The sequence below is a fragment of the Pungitius pungitius genome, chromosome 13 (assembly GCF_949316345.1).
Source record: "Pungitius pungitius chromosome 13, fPunPun2.1, whole genome shotgun sequence".
Classification (NCBI taxonomy): Eukaryota; Metazoa; Chordata; class Actinopteri; order Perciformes; family Gasterosteidae; genus Pungitius; species Pungitius pungitius.
Genome location: NC_084912.1, coordinates 10,627,034 through 10,646,983, shown reverse-complemented (window position 1 = coordinate 10,646,983; position 19,950 = coordinate 10,627,034). Strand labels below are relative to the sequence as shown.

The 19,950-nt window shown below is 40.8% G+C and overlaps 1 protein-coding gene across 2 annotated transcripts; it reads left to right on the top strand.

Annotated features, from left to right (window-relative positions):
* The first annotated feature begins 2,096 nt into the window (after window positions 1-2,096).
* Window positions 2,097-18,033, top strand: thbs2a (thrombospondin 2a). Of its 2 annotated transcripts, XM_037466328.2 has the most exons (23): window positions 2,097-2,255; window positions 2,485-2,556; window positions 2,806-3,359; window positions 3,777-3,861; window positions 5,939-6,138; window positions 7,358-7,498; window positions 7,584-7,677; window positions 8,042-8,206; window positions 8,948-9,124; window positions 9,444-9,617; window positions 9,886-10,013; window positions 10,122-10,274; window positions 11,364-11,582; window positions 11,703-11,810; window positions 11,901-12,060; window positions 12,177-12,295; window positions 12,383-12,617; window positions 13,755-13,982; window positions 14,098-14,369; window positions 14,448-14,545; window positions 14,650-14,789; window positions 15,562-15,592; window positions 15,910-18,033. In XM_037466328.2, exons 2-23 carry the CDS (start codon window positions 2,490-2,492, stop codon window positions 15,911-15,913), a joined length of 3,552 nt encoding a protein of 1,183 aa, XP_037322225.2. In that variant the 5' UTR covers window positions 2,097-2,255; window positions 2,485-2,489; the 3' UTR covers window positions 15,914-18,033. The 2 variants fall into 2 exon arrangements, with proteins under 2 accessions (XP_037322225.2, XP_037322226.2); XM_037466329.2 differs by lacking the exon at window positions 15,562-15,592.
* Window positions 18,034-19,950: the final 1,917 nt, after the last annotated feature.

The window sequence follows — 19,950 nt, the reverse complement described above, 5'->3', positions numbered from 1 at the left end:
ATTTTCAACAGTTAGAAACATTTTCAAAGATACGATAACAAACACGTTTACCAAGGATACGTTTAGCTCCAAAGTGGACCACAGAGAACCAAGGGCGTTGCCTTTGGAGCACGCAGATTCATTTGATGCATTTGCCATAACCAAATCTAACCAAAGAGGTACTGTACCAGCACAGTAGATGAGTAATGTGAGCAGTAACAGCCAAAGAAAATGCAGTAGCCCTCCAGATATCAAATGCATACCGTACATTGCCTTCCCACTGTCATTCAAAAAAAGACGTCATTCCATTTGGGAGATTATGACATTATGTGAAGCCAGCCATTGTGGGCAAATGTTTCATTGCTATTACTCAACGAGCACTTTATTTTGAAGTAAATCCTAAAAATGGCCAACTTCTGTATTTTTGTCATTCCCAGAACCACTGAATTTTAACAGAGGACTTGAAACTGTGTCACTCTCTCCAGTTCTCAGTACTTCAAACATTTCAATTGCCAAATATTCTTTTTGGATTGTCCTTCTGAGTCACACTGAACACTGAAGTTTTTTTTGGGGTTAAAAACCCATAAACCTCCACAGTGAAGTCACAACTTGGAGAAGGGAGCTGGAAACTATAGTTGTTTATCAGCCGAACAGACATCAGTCATCTTAATTTCATGACTCACAGATCTCTAATGTTTGTTGCTTTAAAAGAGGAGTCCACGTTTAAATGTGGATCTCTGCTGCGTACCAGGCATTGGATTGTCATTTGTGTGGCTCAAATGACCCAGTGTGACCCAGAAATATTGTGATGGAAAACTGCACTGTGCAAATTCTGTGTTTTGAGCAGTTGTCAGGGCAGTGTGTTCTTCTCACTTCATGGCATTCGTTGGTGTAAACAAGTCTGACATTGATTTTTTTGTGACCCTCTATTTCTCTCCTCCCATGTTTAGATATTACTTGAATTTGCATGGATAAAAATACACGACTACTTCACTTTCAACAGTGGCCCTGCACATTCAAATAAGTAAAAGTGGGTAAAAGCAGGATTTAGAAATTAAAAGTGTTAGTAGGTGCTCTATGATGATAGTAATTACATTATTTGATTATTGTTTATTTTATTAAATGGATGTTTTATACTAAACTTTAGATACTAAATTCTTATTTGATGACTTCATAGAAAAACCCTTAAATAGTGCAAAAGAGAAATTGTATTATTAATGACTCAAAGGAAGGTATTCGAAACCCGATTATAAATATCTAGTTAAATCCTTCCTCAGAGACTACTTCTTCTGTCAGGTGAGTTATCTATGTTGTTGATTGCGCAATGTCCATCTTTGGTATGGAACTATCTGTTCTTCACCCCCCTTTTTCCCCGAAATGGAATTCTCATATTCAATTGAAGCAAACTTTCCCCTGAGACAATCCTATTGGTACACAAAAGTCTTCCCACTGCCAAACCCATGATCCCTCTTCGGGGCTCCAACAATAAGAGGTTGTGTCAGCTTGTCTTTCCCCAACACCACAAAGGGAAGCCTTGGCTAAAGCCTTCAGGCGCAAAGCACCGCTCGCCAGCAAAGTGAAAGCATCCAAACTATCTATTGTAGAAGTCCTTTCATTTTCTTTTTTTGTGTCGCATTGCAGTCATAACTAGGATGCTCACTTTGATCTTTTTGCAATCCAAGTTTTTAATAATAGTAGTTTTAAAATGCCACTATCCCTCTTTACAACATTATTCGTATGTGCAATTATCAAGGGGGGATTTCTACTACTTTTTCTACGGTTGTCTATCTTTCAAGTGCATCTATAACTGCTATAGCCATTACAAATAGTTTTTGCTTTACCAAGGCTTTGTCTATGTCTAACAACCCATTCCCGTTCATCTCTTTTCCCCAAAGTGAATAACCGCAGCACCCGTAAAAAATACGCAATCGGAACTCTCTCTCTCTCTCTCTCTCTCTCTCTCTCTCTCTCTCTCTCTCTCTCTCTCTCTCTCTCTCTCTCTCTCTTCTAACAAGAGGCTGAAAATGGTTCATTCCCAAACGAGTTTGATTGACAGGCTCTCTATATAAGAGGAGGGAGCTTGGTGCCTCAGTCACTGTCGTGCCTCAAGTCCGGCGGACTGGACACATTAAACCCAAGTGGACATTACGTTTTTTACGCACGAGGTGTGCAGGAGATTCCGCTTCTCTGTCACCTAATCATCGGTCCCGATCTATTTTGTGTGATCTTGTTGTCGGATATTTAAGTGTTTTGTAATTAAAGACTGCCTTCGTTCGGTAAGTTGCACGAACTTGTAGCAGGTTCGGGATCGAGCTCATCGCGTTTAGGAACTCACGATGATTGAAAAGACTTTTTAAACAATGAATTAACCGGCGATTAACCGGCATTGAGACGGATGTGCATGTGATGCTGTGACTGAAAAGCTGGACTTTTTTTTACTCTTCTATTGTTTCATTATTTGAACTATTCCCTGGTTTAAAAAACCTTCTTGTTTTGTTTTTTAAGGAGATATGATACTCAGGAGAAGTCTCTTCTTGCTGCTCCTACCTACTTATTTCCTCCATGCATTACCTCAAGGTAAGTGCACTCTAATGCTGACTAATTATAAAGCAGACTAATAAAAAAGATTGAGTGGATGATTTTTAGCATTATTAGTAAACAAAATTGCCTGATGTTTTAATTGTTGTCCTTTTTCTTTTTCTTTTTAATATCTACTTTATTTAATAAAACATCTCCGTCTTCATTCAGACCAAAACAAAAGGAGTACTCCTCTTGTTTTGGTCTGAATTAACTGTGCATTTGCTCTTCGTCTGGTTTGATTTTTAGATGACGAGCAGGAGGACGAGACGTCGTTCGACCTGTTTGAAATCAGCCACATCACTCGCAAGACTCTGGGGGCCAAACAGTTCCGTGGGCAAAACTCCGACAGCCCGGCTTACCGCTTCATCCGCTTTGACCACCTGCCCCCAGTGAGCCCCCCCATATTAAAACAAATAGTACGTCAGATCCAAAACAATGAGGGCTTTGTGTTTGTGGCCACCATGCGCCAGGACCGGACCTCACGGGGCACCCTGATTGGTCTGGAGGCCCCCGATGGCCGGCGGCAGTTTGAGATCGTGTCCAATGGACGGGCAAACACTCTGGACTTGGTGTATTGGGTGGACGGCTCCCAAAATGTGGTTTCCTTTGAGGAAGTGGACCTGTCTGACTCCCAGTGGAAGAATATCACACTTCATGTACACGGGGAAAATGCAAACCTGTTCGTGGGCTGCAACCTGATAGACAGCTTCATTCTGGACGAGCCCTTCTATGAGCACCTGAAGGCCGAAGGGAACCGCATGTATGTTGCCAAGGGATCCACTCGGGAGAACCACTTCAGGGTAAGACGGAGACTGTGGATTGTATGTAGGACAAGAATTTCCCAGCATCTGGAAGTCTTTCATCTTTGGCCCCTATGTGACTTTTGCACGTTTAATGGCCCTACAATGTTTTTTTTAACTTCCGATCATTTTAAAGAAACTGTGGCTTTTACTAAGCTTGCAATAAAAGCTTAGTCGAATTATAAATAAGCATACTCCCTCTACAAAAGTCTGTGTTTACCTGGTCTTTCTGTGTGGAGAAGACACATTTGGACTCTAAATCAGGGTCTGACAAAGTCGACAATAAAAGTTTGTTGTCCTCTTCCCAATGCACGCTTGAATATGACTACATGACTATGGGCAATCAATGAATGTCACTTCTTAAAAATGTAAAATGAACTACAGAATGTAATGGACACATGTTTTCTTACCAATCAGGGCCTTCTGCAGAATGTGCGTTTTTTCTTTGACACCCCGGTGGAAGACGTCCTGCTGAGCAGAGACTGCGAGGTGCCTAAACAAGGTAGGCGGCCCATTGTTTTTGTTGTTATCTTTGAGGTGTTCACACCATTATTCTCCAAAAGGTTCCCACCATACTCAGGCAGCACAAACCATTTATATTTGTGTGATTATCATAAGCCAAACAATGTGTCAAAATAATGATGTTCAAGCCTAATCCTTTACAGATGTCACTGGGAACCTTTTTCACATGCAATCCTGCAAAGCATGGCATCTGTGTATCCAACAAGGCAACTTTCCAATTTTTGGGGAATTTGCCTTTTGGGGGAGGGGGGTGTTTAAGTGGATAAAGAAACTTGTTGAATTGACATGTGGCACGATGTCTCCCCCCCGTAATTTCACATCTACGGAAAGAGCAGTGGCTTCAGGTCGCAGAGAGAACACAAGGCGATACAGATGCTTAAATTTATTTCCATTGGCAATGGGCTCGGGATAATGCCATGGGAAAGAAAATTAAAAAAAAAAAGTGAATGCTATTCTGCAGAGTTGGGAACCTTCACTTCAAGCTGCACACACAAACACACACACATAATGAAGTCATGAATTGGCTGATAGGGATGCTTTTCCCCGCAGGGCTCACACGAAAAGCGAGTGCAACCAAAGATATCTGAATAAAAATGGCTGTAACTCACCAGATCTGGAAACGTTGGAAATGGTCTTTCGTTTGCTGTGACAAAGCAAATCTATTTGAGGAGTGCTTGTTCGTGACAGAGGGGTTTCTGAGCATTTCCTTTGCCACAAGCAGCGTTCCAGATGAATGAGTATTTGTTTAACAGATGTAACCAAGGCCTGGACTCTTTCTGCATGCTGGATGGTACTAGTTAAGGTTCTGCCCTGGTAGCAATTCTAATGCCAAAAGTCACTCATACACGCACACAACCCGCGCTCATAAACAATGTCATGTTGGACATTAATGAGCAGTGCTAAAACTACCCAAGCTTTTTGCTCTTTTTCTATTATGTTTTCTATCTGCTTAGCAAAAATAAGGTCGGTCAGGGAGAGAAGAATGCGTGAATGCTTTTACAGACCAGCGTGCGAGCGCGTTCACACGCTCACACAGCGTGAAACCGTCCTGAGACTTGAATGAATCCAGCAGACTGAAAGAGAAAGAAAACATAGCTCCAGCTACATTGGGACATCATCATACTGGAATGAGTCCCTCAGTCTGATATTAATCTTCACCAATTTACATAGCGAGATGTAAACCAGTTGCAGATATTTGACCGGTATTCCATGGAACTTTGATATGGAATATATGAATAGATATTCCCATAGTGTTTGGTTTAACGGTATCATCATTTCAAAGGTTGGTGATTTTAGATAAAAACTCAGGAAATTAACTGAGGAAGAATAAAAGGATAGATACTTGCCATTTAATACTGTATAATTAAAATTCCCTGCTCTGTGATTCATATTTTGGCCTCTCTATTTCTAAGCTTGCAGCTGGTAGACCCGTTACTCTTGGCTAAGGCAGGATGTCTACTTTCAGATTTTCAGATTTTGCAAAGAGGACTCAACATTGAGCCCTCCAGACTATTCTGTGGTTTAAGATAGCATTTCCTTTCAAATCACTCACCGGAGGAAAATCATTTCTTGTGTTAACTAAATATATCAAAATGCTGTGACACAAGGAATCTTCCCACATTTTGGACTCCAAATCGAGAGTATCTTTAAAGCCTGTGCTGCAAAGACGTAAAGACCATGAGCTTCACAGGCTGCTTGTAAAACCATCTGTGTGGTCTGTTAAGTTCATATTGGAAGTGTCCACATATCTAACGGTGTGGTTTCTCATCATTCCAGGAAAACCCTGTTTTCTGGAATGGCCAAACTCGGTATCATCTCTGGTGTAAAAATTCATAATCCAAACATGCATTTTTCAAATTAAACAAACACAATGACTGAATATCTGTTTTAGCTACAAAATAAACATTGTAACCAATGAATTGATTTGAAATCTTTGCCGGCTTCAGGAAATCAAGGAATCCCTGTTTCCTGCTCAGAGTCCTTGTGTTTCAATCATCATATCTCTTCATTTGCTCGCTTGCTCATTTACCCTAATACATATTTTTTTGCCCCTCCAGAATATGTCAATATTGTGAGCGAGAGTACAGAAATTATGGATGTGAGTCCCTCGATCACTACAAACATTATCGGTCAGCAGACAGACAATCCGGGCGCAGAAATGTGTGAGCGCTCCTGCGAGGAACTCAGCACCATGTTCCAGGAGCTCAAAGGCCTGCGAGTTGTCGTTAGCAACCTTATTGATGGCTTGCAAAAAGTGGTAAGTAGTAAAAAGTGACATGGTGTAAATGATTTTGTTTGTTTTAAATAAGCTACTCCCGGTTTTGCCGAGCTCCGCAAGAAGATTGTCGCTGATGAATGTGAAACTGTCAAAATCCACTTCAATTCAATCCTCACCCGGAATGACAGATGTTTGCTTTTAGTTACTATGTTGCCTACATTGATTTGAAGTTAAAACAGTAAGTAGCTTCAGGGCTGTTTATACAGTCGCCTGTGATTGCTGAACCCGTTTGACTCCTGCTATCTGGTGGCAGCGGGAGTCAGACAGATTTTATGACATGTTACATGTGGATATAGGAAGTGTTCCCCTGGCAGCGATGGGGTCCAGTCTAATGTCTGGCTGTGTTTATAAAGCTCATGTGTTTCCTCTGGGAGCCTCCCAACAATAAGAGTCTGGGCATGAACCTTGGGAAAAAAAAAAAAAGTCTCGGATGAGAAGGGTCCCTGAGGCTCTTCCAGACCAAGTGGTGTCTCAGATTCTCGTGCTGCACGCGGCTGCCTCCCTTTTCCAGTGGGTGGATTCACGCACACCCATACACACAAACCTCTGGCGGTAGTCTGACAATCCCAAGTGTTCAGGAATCCAGCCACAGATCCCCTGGTCTCCAATTGGGTTGGAGTTTACAATGTGTATAACTAAGCAGCCTCTTTTTAAGAGCTAATTTTCTAGAAACATTATACATATACAGAGACGTAGTTAGCCATTTGAAGTAATGAGAATCACATTTTGAAATAGTTACAATTGTTACCATTAACGTAATGCAGAGGCTTTTTTTCTATACTTGTACTTTTTTTTATTCCTTTCGGTTCATTGAAGTTTTCTCTTAGACTATGTTCTCCCATGAGGTGATAGATATCTTATAATGGTTTCCACCTCAGTGCTTCACTGAACCTGAGAGGAACAGAAAGGATGCCTGGAGGCTATTTGGCCCTTCATTAATATAATATCCATCGTGTGGTTTTGTATCTTGAGATTCAGATGACAGTAATCATTTAGTCCTTCTGCTTGAGTGTAATAGTCTCGTTTCCATCAGGGTCAAATAACCTCACATGTGCTCTCTTGCTAGAATCAGCTTGTCAGCAGGTGTGTAGCTTCACATGCTTCATGGAATGCAGTGCACCTTCATCATGAGTCTGACCTAATCATTCCTGACTGATCCCCTTTCTGACTGCGAAGCTGTCTGTTGTTGTATGTTTAGACAGAGGAGAACACGCTTATGAAGGAGGCCCTTGGGAGGATGAAGAACACTAAAGAGAAAAACATGTGCTGGCAGGATGGCCGCCTGTTTGACGATAAGGAGGACTGGGTTGTAGACAGCTGCACTAAATGCACCTGCCAGGTATTACCAAATCAAATAGAGAGGTGAACATCTTTACTGTGGATATAAATGACCCTGATACATGTCTAATATTCGTTGATGGCAGGAGTCCAAGATTGTTTGTCACCAAATCACATGCCCTCCAGTGGCCTGTGCCATCCCATCGTTTATTGACGGCGAGTGCTGCCCCGTGTGTATGCGTAAGTACTTTGAACGTTTGATTCAACAATGCACACACATTTAAAACAAGCACAGTTTTCATGCATGCATTCTCTTTTAAGTGAATGGTCCAACATGCAGTAAAAGAAAGATCTCACATGTATTCTATTTTAATACCATCAGACTATTGTAGCCAGTGTTTCTTTGTAAACGCCCCAAACATTTATTGGTCTAAATATGTCATTCAGAGTGGATATTGTAGGGTTTTCCAGATGAGCTCACGTGATAAACCCGCTTACATAAAGGATCAAAACAGTGAAGTGTTCCTTGGGCTGTACTTTTCTTATTTGGTTTTAACATAAGCAGAAAATGTTGACTTTTTGTTTTTACTATTTTCAACTCCAGACAGCGAGGATGGCTGGTCCCCATGGTCAGAGTGGACAGAGTGCACTGTCACCTGCGGAACAGGAACTCAACAGAGGGGTCGGTCATGTGATGCAACAAGCAATCCCTGCACCGGACCTTCAATCCAGACCCGCAAGTGCAGCCTAGGAAAATGCGACAGCCGTGGTGAGACTGTTTTTCTTCCTTAGATGAACGGCATTAAGTGCAGTGACGATAGTCCATTGATCTTGATAAAATATGCACTTGTCATTGCCCCAACAAGACAAATTCTAAGAGAAATAGCAGTATGCCACATGGGAGGGAGGGACACGATGGAGCCGTGGAAAAACCGAGATAAATTACAGGAATCAGGAACATTTATTGCCCAAATATTTTAGACATGCAAGGAATTTGACATGGTGGTTGGTGCACAACATCGGAAAGTAACAATGAGACAATGGACAACATAACATAAAAAATGGGATGTTCAATTTACAGATTTACAATTTAACACTACAGTGTAAAATAAAATAGAAGGCTGTGGGCTAGGGGTTTGATCATCAGATCTTCATATGAGTTGGATGCCAAAAGAATTGTGTGTTTGATAAATTGTGGATTAGCATGTATTATTGCTTGCAGCTAACGTTACACTGCATCTGTGTGAGGGACTGAATCAGTTTAACCACTGGAGGATAGTTTACCCGCAATGACATAAATACTGGCGAAAGCATCTCAGAATATCTTTGAAAGTGAGCCATCGTCGCCAGCATCACATAATGTTTACTTGTAGAAAATGTGGTTGCCATTTTTTTTGCTTTTGCAAATTATACATGTCTGCAACTATTTGATTGGGTGGAAATCTAGAGGATAATGCATGACATGTGTTTTTGTGATCTCTGCCTGATGTGTTTGATGTTGGGCTCCCAGTTCGCCAGGACGGAGGTTGGAGTTTGTGGTCGCCGTGGTCGTCCTGCTCAGTGACCTGTGGGGAGGGACAGATCACCAGGATACGACACTGCAATGCTCCCGTCCCACAACTGGGGGGTAAAGACTGCGAGGGAAGCGGGAGAGAAACTCAGCGCTGCACCGCCAAACCCTGTCCAGGTGAGTATTCCACTGAAAAGCAGCACCGCTTTTACAGCAGCATCCGTGTGGAATAAATAAGACTATTTATTGTGCCTCATCACTTCCCCGGGGCAACATTCCACATGTGCTCCGGACCGGCCTCTTGTCTGTCTTTCAGGAAATGTAGACTCAAATCGGCTCAGTATGTTTTCACTTCTAGTATTACGTTCCAGGCTTCTGACTGTGTGGCTTCTTTTCAGATTTCTGACTCCAATAACAAAGAGGGGAAATGCTTGTGGAAGTGAATACTATTTTTTCCAAAATGAAGTACTGGAGATCCTTCCCCGTGTCTTTTCAGTTGACGGCGGGTGGGGTCCTTGGTCTCCGTGGGCAACTTGTTCGGCAACATGCGGAGGGGGAGTCAAAAGTCGGGCGCGAGTATGCAACAGCCCTCAACCGCAGTACGGCGGCAAAAATTGTATCGGTGAGACCCAGGACAGTGACGTCTGCAACGTAAAAGACTGTCCTCTAGGTGAGCACCAGTCGCCTCTACATCATGTTTTTAACCCTGCAAGCAAAAAGCTGTCGGTAAAGAGTGTGAATCGGAGATTTGGAGAACCTAGGATATGCCTCGAGAGGCATTTGTGTTTTTAGTCCAAAGCTTTGACCAAAAGTAGTGATGTTCCCGTCATCTTTGCGCTAAGAGCAAAATGAAGAATTAAGTCATCAAGTTGAGGTAAAAACAAACAGTCCATACCGACATCTCCAGCGATGTTTAAATCAATCTAAATCCCTTGCAGATGGCTGTCTTTCTAACCCGTGCTTTGGGGGAGTGGAGTGCAACAGCTCACCAGATGGATCCTGGGAGTGTGGACCATGCCCTGCTGGTTTCCGTGGAAACGGTACCAACTGTGAAGACATAAATGAGGTGAAAGTTCCTGTTTTTCTTGCGTGCATGAACCTGACTTGCACTTACGGACTCATGCCGGTCATTATTTGCCTGCATTTTGCTGATAGCTTTCATCCCCTCCTATAGTGTGACATGGTGTCGGATGTTTGCTACAAAGTGAGTGGAACGCAGCGCTGCATCAACACTGACCCGGGTTTCCACTGCCTGCCCTGTCCGAAGCGCTACAAGGGCACCCAGCCTTTCGGTGTGGGCGTGGAGGCTGCCAAAAAGAACAAACAGGTGTGTTAAAGCTTCTCTCTTTGACCATCACTGACCATCAATGGAAGCCATTCAAACAGCCAGCGCTTTCAGGTGAGGACCAAAGCAGGTGGTAATTTAGCTCCCTACTAGGTTTTTAAATGCAATTTTGTTGATCAATCCAAATTTCTAAATGATGGAAGCAGCAGCTTGGATGATACATACGTTTACAAAGCGTTGGGGAGTAGGTCATCACAAATGAATGTGTCTTACCTTGACCCAGTATTAGTATTATGTTCTTAGTATTAAAGGGAGAAGAGTTGGGCAACTCAATAAACATGTGTTACTGACTGAAACTATACTTTTAAAATAGATGCTTAGCGGATCAGTGCTTCTCTTAAAACAGCACGCTGTTTCCACTCCTCTCATAACTGCTGAATAGTAGCTGTATTGCAAGAAATACACCGTGCCATTTATGTCACAATAATTTTTCTCCCGGGAAAACTTGACGTGCCACTCTTACCGGCCCTTGCATAACATCCTTTGTGGACCATTTTCTCTTTGGTCTCTAGAGCTACTTGTCTTTCATATGATGCCCCGGGTTTTGCTATTTGATTTGGCAAAAGGGGAATTGTTTCATCGCTCGTATGAAGGGGGCTCCGTGGCAATCAACTGGCAGCCTGTCACTCTCTCCTCTATGAGCTCATAGTGGCATCCAAACTGCTGTTATCTCTCTCCTCTTGTTATAAGCAGCAGCTGTGAATACCAGGCGCTGCAAAAAAAGAATTTGTTGTGGGATGTATGAATAATTGGGATTTGATCAAATCAACGCCTATGCCCAGATTTTTGCTGCATTTTGGATTTGTCAAAATTCTATCTCAACACTTGATTTTGGAGAGTCCCTAAGTTTGGGGGGACATTCCAAAGAGGAAGCAGCAACGACTAGTGGTAAGATAACATCTTTTGACTTGTCATCAGAAGTTGACACGAACAAAAGCAACCTGAGATAAGCCTGATAAGAAGGGCACCAAGGGCCGTCTTTGTTTTCTACACCTGGATTTTGAATGTAGTAAGGAAAAGGGAAAAGAAAAATCCAATTTCAAATTTCTACCTGCCCTGTTTTTTCTTTAGGTGTGTGAGCCAGAGAACCCATGCAAAGACAATACCCACAATTGTCACAAATATGCCGAATGCATCTACATCAGCCACTTCAGCGACCCGATGTACAAGTGTGAGTGCAGGACGGGTTACGCCGGAGATGGCTTCTTTTGTGGCGAAGACTCTGACTTGGATGGTTGGCCCAATCAGAACCTTGTGTGCGGTGCCAACGCCACTTATCACTGCAAGAAGGTATTTTGTTCAGCTCTGTCACTCTATTTGATGAATCCAATCCGCAGTGTTGTTAAATCTCGGCTTAAATCGCCTTGTGTAACTATAATCATCCGTAAAAATGTCACGCTACCGTTTCAGGATAACTGCCCAAGCCTACCCAACTCTGGACAAGAAGACTTTGACAAAGACGGCCAAGGAGATGCTTGTGACAAGGACGATGACAGCGATGGAATTCTAGACGAGCGGGTACTTTGTGTTTTTAACACATTTCATTCGATGATCGGACCCAGAAGAAACTTGAAGAACTGCCTAACAACTCTGTGGTTTCTGTCACAGGACAACTGTCCCCTACTTTACAATCCTCGCCAGTTTGACTTTGACAAGGATGAAGTTGGCGACCGCTGCGACAACTGTCCCTATGAACACAATCCTGCTCAAATAGACACAGACCACAACGGAGAAGGGGACGCCTGCGCAGTGGACATCGACGGAGATGGTAAGATGACTCCACAGTCCAAACGGATCAATTACTGTAATTGGTCCATCTAGGACAGCGTTTTGTTGATTTACTCATTAAATTCTTAATGCAATCAATTGACTTTTTTTCCTCAGACATTTTAAATGAGAGCGACAACTGCCCCTATGTGTACAACACTGATCAGAAGGACACCGACATGGATGGAGTTGGCGACCATTGTGACAACTGTCCATTGTTGCACAACCCTGAACAGGTGCCACACCGCAGTGCATTTCATGACACATTCCAGGTCCGCGGGAGGTACAGGAGGGGTTAACCTCTGTCTGTCTTCATCCAACAGACCGACGTAGACAATGACCTGGTTGGAGACCAGTGTGACAACAACCAGGACATTGACGAAGACGGCCATCAGAACAACCAGGACAACTGTCCCTACGTGGCCAACGCCAACCAGGCGGACCATGACAAGGATGGCAAAGGAGACGCTTGCGACTACGATGATGATGATGATGGTATCCCTGACGACAGAGACAACTGCAGGCTGACGCCCAATGCAGACCAGATTGACTCTGATGGTGAGAATGAAAGATTGAAAAGGTGGAAATGCTGCAGGAGTTGGTGTGTGCCGTGTACTTTTAATCCATGTGTCGTGTTGAATATTTGTCCCATGTTTATTGCAGTAATGCTAAATTGTCAGGTCAAAAGGTACTCAAATGTCCCTACTCAACTATAAATTGCTTGTGCTCGTATTTACCAGAGTAGCTAAACATTCTTAGACCAAAGTTACAAAGTTACACTATTATCATTGGGCTTTGTGCCATCAGAAAAAAAGACAGTAACTCAATTTAACAGTCTGCGGATTGATCATCTATAGTTTATAGATTTCTATTTTTCATAGCCATTATTTGGTATTTTCCATGCACTCGGACGTTGTTCTCATTACTCTATAATATTCACATTTTTAAGTAAACTGTCGCCCACATGTTTTCACAGTCAGAAATTAGTTCCACTGCAGCAGGTGTGAAATATGTTGTCTGTGGAAAAAGCAAACGGCCGGGTTGGCACAAGTGATGTCATTCAGCATGACCTAAGTTAGAAGCCCAGGACGGCACACGCCAGGCTGTGAAGTTTTTATTACCTTAAGGCTTTGCATGTGATTAATCCGCAGTACTCAACTGAAGCAGGGTTACCTGGAGGTTGTACAGCTGCCTGTAACTGGAAACAGAGCAAGGCCAAGAAGATGGAGGCCTTGGAGAGTGACCCTCTCACAGGCTTCTTAGATGGTGGTTTACGTGATAGGATCGATCGTAGCCTTGTGCAACAACAAAGACGATGACAATGAAGCAGCTCGCTACTTCAGAGGCCATCAGAAGGCAGCAGTGTGCTTTTCACTGTGAGCTCCTGGCATGCAGTCCTGTCTCTCGTTAACCTTTAGATGGTTACAAGTATTAGTGGAAGTTGTCATAGCGTGAAAGATGGCTGTTTTGCCTTAGTAGTCTTGGCAACTCGATTTAAGTGAATTTCCTGGGAGGAACTGCTATTTTCCCCATTCATCATTTTTAATATTATTTTGGATAGAATAGTAGTTTCTTCAGCAGGGTTTTAGCTGCCATAGAGATTTTTCCAATTTCTGAAAAAATATGAAAAATGTAGCTAAAACTTTCTGTTTAAATTAGGTCAAACCAACATATTTAATATATTTGTTTTCACAGCTGATGGAAGAGGGGATGCCTGTAAAGATGACTTTGACAATGACAACATCCCAGATATTCTTGATGTGTGTCCGGAGAATGATGCTATCAGTGTCACAGACTTCAGAAAGTTCCAGATGGTCCACTTGGATCCTAAGGGAACCACTCAGATCGATCCCAACTGGGTGGTCCGACACCAGGGAAAAGAGCTGGTTCAGACTGCCAATTCTGACCCAGGCCTTGCAGTAGGTGAGTAACAACAATGTGTTTACTCTCGTCAATCAGTTGCAAAGGATTTGAAACTCCATTTGACAGCACAGAGCCCTAAAATTTGGAATCCCCCCGTTCTTCTCCACCATCAAAGGTTTTGATGAGTTCAGTGCTGTGGACTTCAGTGGAACGATGTACGTGAACACGGACAGAGATGATGACTATGCGGGCTTTGTTTTCGGCTACCAGTCAAGTGGGCGCTTTTATGTAGTGATGTGGAAGCAGATCACACAGACTTACTGGGAGGACAAGCCCTCCAAGGCCTTTGGCATCTCTGGCGTTTCCCTCAAAGTCGTCAACTCGACCACCGGCACCGGAGAAAACCTCAGGAATGCTTTGTGGCACACGGGCAACACTCCTGGACAGGTGGGCTAAGATCTAAATGCTGTTGTTTGTGTTTCAAAGACTGACGCAGTATTAATTGTTGCTAACTGCTTGACATAGGTGCGGACTTTGTGGCATGACCCCAAAAACATAGGTTGGAAGGACTACACAGCATACAGGTGGCATCTCATCCACAGACCAAAGACTGGTTTTATAAGGTAAAACATCTAAGCTCGCCATAACAGGAACACCTGTTTGTAGATGTAGTGAAACTGTACGTTAGTTTGCACAAAAAGGTTCACGGCTGTCCTTTCATTTTCAGGGTTGTGGTCTATGAAGGTAAACAAATAATGGCCGACTCAGGACCAATTTATGACAAGACATTTGCCGGAGGAAGGTTAGGCTTGTTTGTCTTCTCTCAAGAGCTGGTGTTCTTCTCTGACCTCAAGTATGAATGCAGAGGTTAGTACACACGCTTTGATTCTCTACTTAGTTCTTACTAAGTTCTAACATAAAATCTGACACACTCATTTGGTAAACCTAATGCACTACAGGAAACCTTATTCCAAAAGTGTTACTTGAAACTAGCTCATTAATCCGTTTTGAGCTCAACCTTTGCAGACTGAAAATAGCAATTATATTATTAAATATAATTAAAATTATAACATATTATTATTATTTGATTGATTTCGGTCATGCAAGTTTAGGATATTGCAAACCAACACCAAGAACATTTCTCTGAATGCTTTTGGTTCAACACTGCAATCAATAAGGTTCATAATTAATATAAATATGAATAATATAAATTAAATTGCTTCGTAATATCCACTTTAGTCCTTAGTCATCTGTGAATGACTCGATTAAGTTCCCAGAGGTTGAGCTGAAGTATGAGCACGTTTTAGATTAGGACATGATGGCAGAGGTTAGCTATTTAACAAAAAAATGAAGATATAAATTCATTTCCTGTTAATTAACCCTTTAAATGCGATTGCTATTATGTATCGTTCTTTGAAATCAATGCAGAGCACTTGCGATTAAGCAATTTATTAATTCTACGTAAATTAGCAATTGTAGATATATAGATTTAGGATTGGACATGGTGCATATATGTGTATTTAATGTGAACATGCATAGGCTCCAGTCAATGCGTATACAGTACGAAGATAAAAGCTTATCCATCTTTGAATAATGTAGATGAAGTCTTTAAACCTTCAACATCTTTCTCAAACCTCAGATGAGCTGGAGTTTGCAACTGTGTTCATAAGGTAATACTGAGAGGGATTATGTATTCTGTGTTGTTAAATGCAAAAAAAAAAAAGCCATGTTTGTGCTTGTCAGCCTTTCACGTGCAATGCCTGCCGTGCGTTGTGTTGGTCCAAAGATGTCTGATGTTGAATGCTCAACAGAAGAATGAAGCTTGCAGCTTTTGTACACTCACAGCGAGACACTGAAGACACGCTTTCCTCTGGCGCACACACTGTGTTGTTGCTGCACTTCGGCACTTTGACTGTGTGAACCTTCGAGAGCCCTAGTTGTGATTGTAGATGTGGTAGTAACGGAAGCTGTTTCAATCTTTTCACAGATAACTGAATCGAGTCTGACAGAAAAATAACACCAGTGGGCAAAAGACAAGAACCTCTCAAAGTAAACGTCACCTCAGCACTAATCTCAAAGTAAATGAGGATTTGCATATTCCCCCATGCTTGATCCATCCAGAGGAGAGGAAACCCTGGCCGATTTTAGTTTTCCTGTTACGTATACATTTTTTAAACTAGTAGTAGAAAATGCTTTATTACTTTTTGAGCAGATTACATAATTATACCCAGTGTGCCTACATTTTATAGGATTCTTTGTACAATCACTTACTTGCCGTATAGCTTTCCCTCGGGTTGTTTCCTGCATCTTAAATAATGTAGGATTTGGGACAAAGATGCTCACTTGTGGATTAACATACAGTGTCTGACAAACAAAGTGCAACCAAAGAATAATCCTTTTGCTTTCAAGCACATTACTATTTTGCTTCATCATTTTCATTCTGTGTTTTTTGTTTTGTTTTATTTTTTTATGGAGAACAATTTAAATAAGCCTTTATAGTAAATACCAAAGATGTTTATACTAAGTCTGTATTATAATTCCTTTTTGTAAATTATTTATGCTCTGCTTGTTGTGTTTGTTAGCATTTTTTGCATTTTTTGTAAATAATTATTTATTTGTTTACACTGACAAAGTGCATAATTGTATATCACAAACATCAAGATAGCACATTATAGTATTGCAAGATTTTTTTGATATGCATATCCTTAAATTGCTAGTTTTTTTAAATATTACACCAACTGTAACATAGAGCGTTGGAGAGGATAAACATTAGCTGCTTTAAAGTAATCCCATACATAAATACTGCAAGTGTTTGTGTATTTGATCATAGCTGCCAGAGGAAGTAGTTGTAGTAGTATGTGTGTGTTTCAAAAAGCCACTGTTTATTTTCTTTGCTACCCAGACAGGGCCTCGCTGTTCATAAAGTGATATATCATTTGGTATCATTTGGAACATATTTTAGTAGCTACTTAAGGCTGCTGCATAGTTTTGCGTCTGCGTCTTTACGGACAGTCGATGTCAACGGACTCGTTTTAGTTTGTGCTGCAAAGCGATTCACCTCCAGAACACCAGGTGGAGTTTTTCGTCGAAGACGACCTAGAGAGTGATGTCTTTGTGTGTGGAAGTCGTTGGGTTTGTTTATTTATATATCATGGACTTTTTTTGCCTCCTGCATCAGCGCTGCTGCTTTTCATTGCCTTTTTTTTCCCGGGCATATTTGTCCCGTATTTCCCTCCACAACTTTGTGCGCTCCTCAACGTTTGCAGAGATCTCCCTCCATGAATTGAAGGCCATCCGCGCGTCCTTATAGCCCGCCAATGACGCGTTGCACAAGTGGTCATATTTACGGATTCTTCCGACAAAAACTCCTAAAAAATCTTCGTTTTAAAAATGGCGGCATTGTGCTATGAAACCGGAAATGTGAGACTGCGGAAAGGATGTAGTTAGCAGACCAATCACAGCCTTGCGGCCTTGCGTTTCTCCGAAAATGCAGAACCATAAACTAGGCTGCAATACTCTACGAGGAGTTAATGAATGGTCAATCAATAAAAGTGGCTGCAAGTTTGGATAATGTCACCAATACCTTACAAAATCCTGAGACAATTTTCGTAACACATCCACTAAAAAGAGGATTGATCAAGGTTTTGACATGAGTTAAGGCAGTTAAAGGTAGTTTAATACTTATGATTGTAGTTTAAGTGTACTATTAGATCTAATGTTCTGTCCGAAGCACCAAATTTAACGTCAACAGCAGAGGTTGCGGTTCGGAAGTTAGTGATTGTATGTGATGGAGTCGTGAAGATCCAATACTGTAAAAATATGTTAGGCAAACTAACTTTTCATTCATATGTTATTCACAAGTATCACTGAATGAAACTTGGTTGAAATGGAATCAGACTGTGTGACTGTAGCTCGGATCGATTTATTACCGGTCACCTTGTTTTTGTTTCTATATAGCAACCGTGTTTTTTCCGTTTTCTATCTTGTTCATTTTTTTGAGACTTTGCAATGCACAAAATGTACATTTGTATCCTCATGTTGTTAGATTTACATTTTCTCCAAACATTAGTGTGAGGTTATTTGGTTTCTTGAATAAATCTCTTGTACACCATGTTTTGATTACACGTTGGCTGACAGTTATTCCAAAATAATTACTGTCATATTGAAATCATGCTGTGTAACCAACACAGAAAGTGTGAAATACAGGCTAAATCAATTTGTAAGTTTAATGTTAGTGTTTATGTATTTACTACTGTCAGAAAATTTTATAAAACAACCAAATCCATGATTCATGATTAGTTATGTTAATTCGAGTTGAATCTTGTTACAGCTGTTTATCGTATTGTTAAGAAAATATTTTCGTGGATTGAAAATTATTTAAAAGTACCACATTCATGATGATGTTGTAACAAGTCACCAAATACAATTATGGTTGATTGTTTTTAATAGATTTTGGGCAACGATGACTTTGGCACAGATGAATCACATCAGGCTTTGGATATGTACACAATACTTGTTAGTTGAATCAATTTATTATTCTTTTTGGGCTCTTGTTATATAACTTGTTGACAATAAGAAAAATATCACCAAATTTACCCTTCAAGTCTGATTACAACTGCACTATTAAGACCATTAAAATATTAAAATGTTCAGCTCCTTCAGGAGAGGTGTGCTATGACTCTTCAGCTTTTTAGCTCTTATAATTGAATTAATATAAATTAAAAACATCAACCTTTTTTAACATGGTTTCCAATGGATTAAATTTTCAAATCCTCTCAAAACTTGTTCAACTTTCAACTTTTTCAGCTTTTCCAATCTTTCAGCTAGAGACACCTTTTAAACTTTAAAATGTTGCCACAAGTCTTAACAATTTTATAAAAACAACTTGTTGATATCTATTATACTTTTTTCATAATCACTAATTATGTTTCACTAGTTTTGGGGTTCTTTTTGAATTTACAGTGCGCGCTAGAGTGAGGACAAAGTCAGACAACAAAAGAAGGTCCATGTTTTGTAAACTGCTGGTAGAGCAGTTTTAAAACACATAGAGACATAAAAACTACACTCAAACGTTCGGTAGAGTCTTGTGTCTCTCAAAATGTCTCTCAAACCCCCCCACCCACTCACCCAATAACATCATTTCAAAATAAAAGCTGCAATGATTATCTGTAATTTAGCCATGAAGCTTAGGATTCAGCTGTTTCGTTGAATACTTATTGCGCTTTCAATTAGTACTACAACCACTACTAATATTTCTAGTACTTCTAGTAGTACTTCTAGTATTTCAACTGGTATTATTACTAAATGACTTTTACTACTACTAATATTACTAGTACTACTAGTATTTCAACCCAATGGAGGGAATTCTTACTATAATGTTTGATGAGGCCTATTAAATAATATATACTGTCTCTCAACCCCCCCACCCCCCCACCCACTCACCCAATACCATCATTTCAAAATAAAAGCTGCAATGATTATCTGTAATTTAGCCATGAAGCTTAGGATTCAGCTGTTTCGTTGAATACTTATTGCGCTTTCAATTAGTACTACAACCACTACTAATATTTCTAGTACTTCTAGTAGTACTTCTAGTATTTCAACTGGTATTATTACTAAATGACTTTTACTACTACTAATATTACTAGTACTACTAGTATTTCAACCCAATGGAGGGAATTCTTACTGTAATGTTTGATGAGGCCTATTAAATAATATATACTGTCTTTCAACCCCCCCCACCCACTCACCCACTCACCCAATACCATCATTTCAAAATAAAAGCTGCAATGATTATGTTATTTAAACATGAAGCTTAGGATTCAGCTGTTTTGTTAAATACGTATTGCTCTTTCAAATAGTACTACAACCACTACTAATATTCCAAGTACTTCTAGTAGTACTTCTAGTATTTCAACTGGTATTATTACTAAAATGACTTTTACTACTACTAATATTACTAGTACTACTAGTTTTTCAACCCCAATGGAGGGAATTCTTACTGTAATGTTTGAGGCCCATCAAATAA

Coding starts and splice junctions, on each gene's coding strand:
- thbs2a (XM_037466328.2), top strand. CDS start 2,490: ATGATACTCAGGAGAAGTCTCTTCTTGCTGCTCCTACCTACTTATTTC. Junction 6,139..7,357: donor TTGATGGCTTGCAAAAAGTG/GTAAGTAGTAAA, acceptor TTGTATGTTTAG/ACAGAGGAGAACACGCTTAT. Junction 14,546..14,649: donor CCAAAGACTGGTTTTATAAG/GTAAAACATCTA, acceptor TTTCATTTTCAG/GGTTGTGGTCTATGAAGGTA.